General features: G+C 40.9%; 1 protein-coding gene across 1 annotated transcript; it reads left to right on the top strand.

Moving 5' to 3' along the window:
• The first annotated feature begins 6 nt into the window (after positions 1 to 6).
• On the top strand, positions 7 to 1,765 carry KCNA3 (potassium voltage-gated channel subfamily A member 3). The gene has a single exon (XM_006919804.2). The coding sequence runs from the start codon at positions 160 to 162 to the stop codon at positions 1,474 to 1,476; it is 1,317 nt and encodes a 438-aa protein (XP_006919866.2). The 5' UTR covers positions 7 to 159; the 3' UTR covers positions 1,477 to 1,765.
• The last annotated feature ends 7,503 nt before the right edge of the window (positions 1,766 to 9,268 follow it).

Here is a 9,268-nt window from a genome sequence, read left to right as displayed (position 1 = left end):
GACCGCTACGAGCCGCTGCCGCCCGCGCTGCCGGACGCCGGCGAGCAGGACTGCTGCGGGGAGCGCGTGGTGATCAACATCTCGGGGCTGCGCTTCGAGACGCAGCTGAAGACCCTGTGCCAGTTCCCGGAGACCCTGCTGGGCGACCCCAAGCGGCGCATGCGGTACTTCGACCCGCTCCGCAACGAGTACTTCTTCGACCGCAACCGACCCAGCTTCGACGCCATCCTCTACTACTACCAGTCCGGGGGCCGCATCCGCCGGCCGGTCAACGTGCCCATCGACATCTTCTCCGAGGAGATCCGCTTCTACCAGCTGGGCGAGGAGGCCATGGAGAAGTTCCGCGAGGACGAGGGCTTCCTGCGGGAGGAGGAGCGGCCGCTGCCCCGCCGCGATTTCCAGCGCCAGGTGTGGCTGCTTTTCGAGTACCCGGAGAGCTCCGGGCCGGCGCGGGGCATCGCCATCGTGTCCGTGCTCGTCATCCTCATCTCCATCGTCATCTTCTGCCTGGAGACGCTGCCCGAGTTCCGCTACGAGGACTACCCGGCCTCGCCGTCGCAGGAGCTGTTCGAGGCGGCCAGCAACAGCACGTCGGGGGCCCCCGCCGGAGCCTCCAGCTTCTCCGATCCCTTCTTCGTGGTGGAGACGCTGTGCATCATTTGGTTCTCTTTTGAGCTGCTGGTGCGGTTCTTCGCTTGCCCCAGCAAAGCCACCTTCTCCCGAAATATCATGAACCTGATAGACATCGTGGCCATCATCCCCTATTTCATCACTCTGGGCACCGAGCTGGCTGAGCGACAGGGCAATGGACAGCAAGCCATGTCCCTGGCCATCCTGAGGGTCATCCGGCTGGTGCGCGTCTTCCGCATCTTCAAGCTCTCCCGCCATTCCAAGGGGCTGCAGATCCTGGGGCAGACGCTGAAGGCGTCCATGCGGGAGCTGGGGCTGCTCATCTTCTTCCTCTTCATCGGGGTCATCCTCTTCTCCAGCGCGGTCTACTTTGCAGAGGCAGACGACCCCACTTCAGGTTTTAGCAGTATCCCGGATGCCTTCTGGTGGGCAGTGGTAACTATGACGACAGTAGGTTACGGGGATATGCACCCAGTGACCATAGGGGGCAAGATTGTGGGGTCGCTCTGTGCCATCGCTGGTGTCTTGACCATTGCTTTGCCAGTCCCGGTGATTGTCTCCAACTTCAATTACTTCTACCACCGGGAGACCGAAGGGGAAGAGCAAGCCCAGTACATGCACGTGGGAAGCTGCCAGCACCTCTCCCCTTCAGCTGAGGAGCTCCGGAAAGCAAGGAGTAACTCGACTCTGAGTAAGTCGGAGTATATGGTGATGGAAGAGGGGGGTATGAACCATAGCGCGTTCCCCCAGACCCCTTTCAAAACGGGCAATTCCACTGCCACCTGCACCACGAACAATAACCCCAACTCCTGCGTCAACATCAAAAAGATATTTACCGATGTTTAATATGTGATACAAGTGACATGCCGTGCTCAGTATTGTGTGAACTGTTCCCCCTTGGTCTGTGTTGCCCTTGTTTTGTACATTTTCAGACCATTCATCAAGGACAGGACATTAAGAAGTGGAAAGCACACTTCATCCTCCCTCTCCCTACTGCTTCATACTGAAACAAGTGTCTGTTTTGCAAGTGGGCTGCATTCTCTCAGCTCTACCGTTTTTTTCTCCCTCTCTCTTAATACCGCGAACAACAAACACTTTAAACTTGATTTCTAGTACACGCCCTATTAAAAAAAAAAAAAAAAAACAACAAAAAAAAACAAACCTGTACATCCTGGGAGGAAATGAAACTAAAGAACGGTTACTGTTTAACCTCAGAATTAAAAGCCAGCTGTTTCTTTACCAAGTAAAGCAGACACATACTTAAACAATGCTTGGTGGACCCTTCAACAGTATTGAATATTTAGTTCAGTTGCCTACACTGTGGATGGAAAGTCTAATCAAAATGATTTATAAACCCACCATAAGTTTATTTGGTTTTTCACTGGAATTTCTATTCAGAACTCCCCTCCCCGAATTTTAAGGCTCTCTACAACTTTGAACAAAGGGAAATGCCCTGGATCTTGATCTGACTAGTTTGTTTAACTCTTTGGGGCTCGTTAGGCATTTCGAAAGTATTAGACTGACAGATTCCTGTGAAATTCTTTGTGTGTGCTCCAGCCAGCATCTATCAAAGTCTAGAAACAGATGTTTTCAGTGCTGCTGAGAAACAAAAAAATTTCCTAATGCATCTGAGAGATAAGCTTCTGCAGTATCAGAAGAAGATTAAAGTGGTAGACACTCCTTCCAGCGGAAGTTACTAATTCGGACCTGACTGATGCAGTTCCCATAGCAACCCATGTTTCCTGGGAAACCCAAAAAAGGTTGTCATGGCATCTCTTGCTCCCTAGCCCCACCCCCTAGCCCCTGCCGTTTCCACAGTAACCTTTCCAGATGGTTCTTACTTACATGATTTCATAAGGAAAACCACTGTTTGAATAAACCGCACAAAAGAAGTTAATTCTGAGAATCCAAGATGGTGAAATGAATCTCAGAATACATATTTTTACTACAAAGAATCATTGATATCATCCCAAAATGACTGAATCAAGAAGGAAAATATCGGCTTTGGAATGTTAGATGTACACCACAATCAGAAATGATTTGAATTAAGTGCCAGTAATTGAGCAATAATTTCAAAAGATACTTCTCTACTGTTTTTCTTTCATCAAGAAGTTTCACGCCAACAAATGAAATTAAAAAGCAAATATGAAACTTCTGTACATAAGCAAATGGAAGATTCAGTCAGACTTCCTCTTTTTTTAAAAAAAATCCAGATTCCACAACAGCACTGTCACCATTTCAGTACTCGAAAAGCTAAATAAACTTGAAAAATATAAAAGATGCACGTTTTGAACCGAAGGAATTGCAGACAATCAATAAAAAGGAGGGACAAGAAGTAACCAAATCTTGGAGAAATACCTGCAAGTTTCAGCCATATGCCAGGGGTTGCCAGAAGACACACAGAATCAGGTGAGCACTGTGCGGGCCACGGCGAGCGCTTCCATTTTGTACAGGAGGCAGGGAAATGCCAGTTATGTCTAGGTTGGTGATACCTGGCACCACCAATAGTTTTATTTTAATTACCTGCGAGGTGCCTTCTAAAGATCATTTAGAACACCTTTTCCCTTTGATTTCCATGCTGCCAACTCTCTTTTGCTTTCCATTGTTAATTGCAAAGGAATGGAAAAGAAGTCATTGCTCATGAGCATAACCTTCACCCAAACTGAGCTGGGAATGATTCCATCCCTTTTTCAAGTTCACTTGGCTTCTGAACAACCTGTTTCCCCTTTAAAAAAAAAAAAAAAAAAGGCTAAAAGACAGAAGCTGCTGCTGTTTGATTATTCCAATTTTAATTCATATTATTATTTGGTAGTGTGCCGTAGTACAATTCTTTGAAACAAAAATGGTTAAAATTGTAATAAGGGTAACATTTTATTTTAATAGACCATTTTATTTTATACACATTATATAAATTATACATTATACATTTTCCACAATCGCATTTGGGTCTTGATGGGCTATAACTATTTTATCCTAGAGTAAATGAGAGAAACCCTATTTTAAAGCTCATAAAATATTTTCAAGTAGTCAGATGTGTACTTACTTTATTATTTGCACAATTGAAACAGTGAAAAGTGATGGTTAAGATTTCTGGTCTAGATGGTGGAGTAGCAGTAGTTTGCCTTTGTTCGACAGAAAATTATGGTAAGAAGAAATTGACTTTGGAGTACATTCTTACAAAGAGGAAAGAAAGTCACTACTGTAACTCCATGTAAAACTACCACATACATGAGAACCCAACTTTGACATTCCAATAGTTATAACCCAGAGATGGGCTTGTGGATGATTTTTATTTTATTCTTTGGGCTTCTCTGAATTTTCCAATTAAAAAAAGTACATTACTATTGTAATCATAAAAAAGTACAAATATTAGAATACAAATTAGGTACTCTAGTTTGTCTTCTCTGCTATGACACCTGATTAAAATAATTTTATTTTTATCATAAAAAAATTAATGGTTAATACTACAAGAAGAAAAAGAGGAAGGAAAAGACAGAAAAATAGAGGCAGAAAATCTGCATACCTGGGGACAAGGTCATGATTCTTGTCCATGGGCATAGAAACAGGGCCTTTTTCTCTAGTTTCCTTTGCTACTTGTTTGAGTTACTTTTAACATTGATCTACCTTTTGATCAAATTTTGGTGTTCTTACTGATCAGAATTTGTTTTTTATGGCCCATTTTGGTGGCTATATTTTAGACACACTGTAGTAATAACATAAGAATAATTTTTGTATCTGTTCTTAAAAGATCTTAAAAGATCATAAAGATGAACAAAGTAACAGTGACAATTTTGTTCATGTTTATTCAGAAGATATAGAAACCCTGATGAGTTCTATAAGTAATACGTGGTTGTGCCATAATTTTTGGAATTGTATGGTTATTAAGTAGCAGTAATATAAAGAATTTTTTTAAATCCTTAGACATATGGCTTTTGAGTCTTAAGCTTGAGATAGTATAATTGCTTTTAGTTGCCATATTGTAGCTCTTTAAAGGTTATAGGTTCTGTGTCTTGACAAAGTTTTGGATACTAGTGCCTAGCACAGAATATAGTAGCTTATTGAATGCATATTTGATGAACGAAGAACTATTATCTGACTTTAATGTTATTTTCAGGCTTTTAATAAAGTGGTTTAAAGCATAAGCTCAGCAGTCATATTGCCAGGGTTTGAATCTTGACTCTGCTCTATGACCTTGAGCAAATTACTCAACCTCTCTGTGCCTCAGTTTCCTTGTTTGTAAAATGAGGATAATAAATACTGCCTTATAGGATTGTTGTGAATACTAAATATTAATACAGGTCTAACACTTGGAGAAAGTAATTGCATGACATGCAGCAGAGATTTTGCTAAGAGATTACATTATCACATTACGTTATTTACTAAGAGATTACATTATTATTGTGATCTTTACTTGCAAGCAATGCATTATTAATACCGAGCTTTGTGAGTGATATGGAATATACAAATAACCAGTGTCTTCCTGTTTACTGTTTATATAACAATAATAATTACCATTTATTAAGGGTCAACCATGTCCTTGACACTTCTCAACTTTGCAAGATAAATGGTATTAACCTCATCTTAGGAGGGTAAAAAACAGATGGTTATGGTTAAGTGATTTCCCTAAGACTTCACACCTAGCAAGAGACCCAGTTTTTTAAAGCCAGGTTTTTCTGCCCCTAAACTCCATGTTCCTTTTATTGGATGACTTGAAAGAGATTGAGAAAATAAATTTCTTGTGCTTTTAGGTTTCACTTCAGCCCATGTTACAAGTAATGAGTTCCTGTCTCCAGAAACCTATTTTTTCCAGTATACTGAAAATTAACCCTTTTCTAATCATCTAATACTTTTAACCATGGAAATCAAATATACGTTATTTAAATCAGATGAAGAAATTGAAAGATTTCCAGAAATGAAAGATTATTATATGATTGATTGATTTTGATGTAATATTATGCTCAGAAAGTATAATCGGTCACAGTAGTGATACCTGAGAGGACTATGGGTATTTTTCAGTTTTACAGTTAGTTTCTTATTTTCATGTGTTTTCACCTACAGCAGGTGATAGTATTGTGCAAATTGTTATTTGTCCATCTCCTTATACTTTGCTTAGGTTACTGGAGAATCGTGCCAGAAAGTGGTGTAAATGCCTATCCCTTATTAAGAAGGGAGACATTACTTAGAACAAAAGGATTAAAAGCAGGAGATTGCCAGTTCATTGAAATTTGTGACATTGTTGCCTTATAAAGCATCTGTCCTCAAAATAACATTAGAATATAATTTTATCCCACCTGATAGCTGTAGCTCCTTCTCTAAGATCCAAAGTCATTTAGAAAATTGAAATGGGTTAGTGATTTGGGCTTAGAGCAAACTGCTAATGAGTCTAAGTTTACACAGGCCATTTAGCTTTGCCAAACCACAGACTTTGCTGTTGAGCCTTGGATGTTGAAAGGTGTACAAAGGTCTATGTGTACAAGAGATTCATGAGAGGAAGTGTGACTTGATCAGTGCACATCCATCAACCCTGGGGAAAATCTATATACCCTATAGCTGGTGAATCCAGAAATAATGACATTGTGATTATCTTATTTATTTTATGGTGCTTTAAACTGATATCATACCAAATTTAAATACCAATCAACTTTGGTAAGATAATCACAAACAGTTATACATAAGAGGGAGTGTTATTTCTAAACTTTAAAATGAAATTTCAGGATTGAAATTTTAAATGTATGAAGAAATTTAAAGTTATGGTTTGTTGACATAAAACTTGTTATTTACCCCTTTGGCATATAACAAACTCAAGTAATTGCTTTGCTGATGGTATATAAATTCAATATATATTATATACCAACAGTCTATTCCTTGGAGAACCGTAACTATAATTTACTGACTTCTATACATTTAAAATTTCAGTGTTTTCTATAGCATCTTCCCAGTCCTTCCCACCTCTCAGCTGTGAATAGATGTGATAATCCCTCCCACTCAAAAATGCAAAGAAGCAAATGTGCACCTCCCGCCCGCCCCCCCACCCCCCATTCTGAAGACTTATGGAAACACTGTGAGATAGAGGTGAGGAGCATAACAATGAGGAAGAGGATATTTAGGGCTTGCATTTTAGGATGGGTTTTTTTCTTTCTGTTTTGTATTTGGCCTTTTAAACTAAGGAGGATAAAACTATTGCTACTGTACTACTAATTTCCTGTATTTTGTTTGACAGTGTTATGTGTCAAGTGAAATTGCGTGTTTTTTTTATAACCTGCAGGGAGTGATTGATAACCTTTAAGAGAAGGCAGATGAGAGGAGGCAGAAAGAAGGGAGAGAAAGCCATGCAGAGCCCAAACCTTACTACTGTGACTCAGCTCCTCACTTCCTGCCAGAGAATGGCCAGTGTTGTAGCGGGTCTTTTTATGTTCACAGTCACCCTGAAACGTAATTTAAATGATTCAGACAGGTTAGAAAATTTTCAGATATTAGTCTTTGTTTTCAGTGATGCCGTAAACTGATTTTTGTCTTTGAAAGTATAAAGAAAAAACATTTTACATAGAATTGTTTTTATGGTTTTTCTCTCTTTTCTTTTTCTGTACTGGATGCGTTTTTCCTTACATTTCAAATTTTACACCGTTAACTATCAATTGCATTAAAGAAGAGATCCGGAAAAGAGTCTCCACCATTTTCTTGGGAGCCATTTTATTATCGTTGCAACCTAAATGGTGCAGAATAGTCAGTCTGGCCTGAAAAGTAAATCCTGGTGGTTATAAGGTGGCGCTTAAATGAACAACAACAAGAAAATGGTGTTTCATCGCATCTGAGGAGCATGCGTGCAGGGCCCTGACTTTGCAGGTACAGGCCTCATACCCCTCAGTGAGCTGAGATGCTGGGGAGTGGAGAGAAGCTTTTCCTGGTCCTGTGAGCCCCAGCCTCACACTCACCCTTCGGTCAGAGCACAGAGGCCCCTGGGCATCTCCGTGGTCCCCGGCGGCCTGCTCGGATGCAAGTTAGCAGTGCGCCTGTGCGTTCTATGTCCATCAGCGTCACTGTTTCACTGGCTTTTCAATAAGTTTATTTTAAACTCTTATTCTTTATGGAAATTCTCTCTGACTCCTAAGGTTCTTATTTTTATGCCTGTACATGTGTTCCTTAAATTGAAACATATGATTAAATTTGGAAGAAAAGTTCTGCTTGAGTCTATTCTCGACCTAGCTGCCAGAGTGATCCTTTTAAAACACTTGTCAGGTCATGTCACTTCCTTGTGGCAAAGCCCCCAGTGGGCTCCCCATTTCGTAGCGAGGATGAGCTAAAGGACATACAGGGCCTGTAGAGCCCTACCTGATGCCGTATCTGACTCCTCCCCCATTTGCACCTAAAGGGCTTCCTTGCCCTTGCTCAGGTACACCAGGCGGGCTCCATCCCAGGGCTTAGTACTTGCCGTCCCCCTGCCTGGATGCTCTGGCATCTGACATCTGCCTGACTCACTCCTTCACCTCTTCAGCTGTCACCCATCTCAGCGAAGCCTTCCCTGGACACTCTGTCCCCCAAAGCACTCCCTCGCTCCTTTGTCTGCTTTATTTTCCACTGTAACGTATTAGATATTTTGCTTACTTTGTTTCTGGCTCGTCTTCCTTTCCCTTCTGTGAAGACAAGGACTTTTGTCTGTTCGTTGGTACTGTACCCCCGAGACCTGAAATGTTACCTGGAATGAAGCCGGTGCTTGCTAAGTATTTATTTGGAGGGATAAGAGGAAGGAAATAGCATTCCAATTTGAGTGTTTTAAAACTATAACAAAATTGTCATGTTGTGTATCTGTGCTTCATTGTACCACTGTGAGGATTACATGTCTCACCCTGCTCTTTTGGATAAAATTCCTGGCAGTAATTGATTCACTGGAGAAGGCTTCCGTTTGGTAAAGCATGCTCCAGGTTTTCCACATTAAGTACTACCCAATCTTGGGGGTGGAATAATTTAAATATAACATTATATGAGATACTACTTCTAATTACCATGGATACCTGGAAGTTAGAATGCTTCACAGAGACCGTGTTTTCTACCTAATAGCTAATAGATGCTCTTCGTTAGTAGTGCCCAAAATATACGTGTTAACTTGCCGATGTGGTACAGCAAAACTCAGAATGGAAAGTGATATCTCCAGGGCTTGCCTATCTAGCAGACATTCTAAGGAACTTCCAACTAAGTTCAGACTTGGTTTCAGTTAACGGTGGTTCCTCACATATCCACGGGGTCTTCATTACCACGGAAGCTGATTGAATAAGGCATTAGAGAGTTCATCGTGAATCACCATAAAGAATTACATTACTGTAGATATGGCCTTACTGGATAAAATGATTTCTTTTACAAAATCAACTATTTTTTAATGTAATTGGCAAGTTATATGGTAGGATTTCAAAAGTTGGCTTTTTTTTTAAGTGCTTTTTTTTACATATGAAATTATAGAAAGAAGATGAGGACATTGAATCTATGAGAAATATGAGCAGAGTCTTAGAATGACTTGTATAATGGCAGAACTTAGACCACTTCCAAATAAAATAGGTGAGAAGCACCAGTAGCATATATTGGTACTGGGAAATTCTAAGTAGCTTTGAAAAGCCACCATGTGTAGCATGGAATTACTAAAACTAAT

Source organism: Pteropus alecto, unplaced genomic scaffold (assembly GCF_000325575.1).
Source record: "Pteropus alecto unplaced genomic scaffold, ASM32557v1 scaffold106, whole genome shotgun sequence".
NCBI classification, from domain to species: Eukaryota; Metazoa; Chordata; class Mammalia; order Chiroptera; family Pteropodidae; genus Pteropus; species Pteropus alecto.
The sequence above is the reverse complement of the archived record's forward strand: the minus strand, read 5'-3'. Positions and strand labels throughout refer to the sequence as shown.

Excerpts from the sequence above, each read along its gene's own strand:
- KCNA3 (XM_006919804.2), top strand. The coding sequence starts at position 160 with ATGCGGTACTTCGACCCGCTCCGCAACGAGTACTTCTTCGACCGCAAC.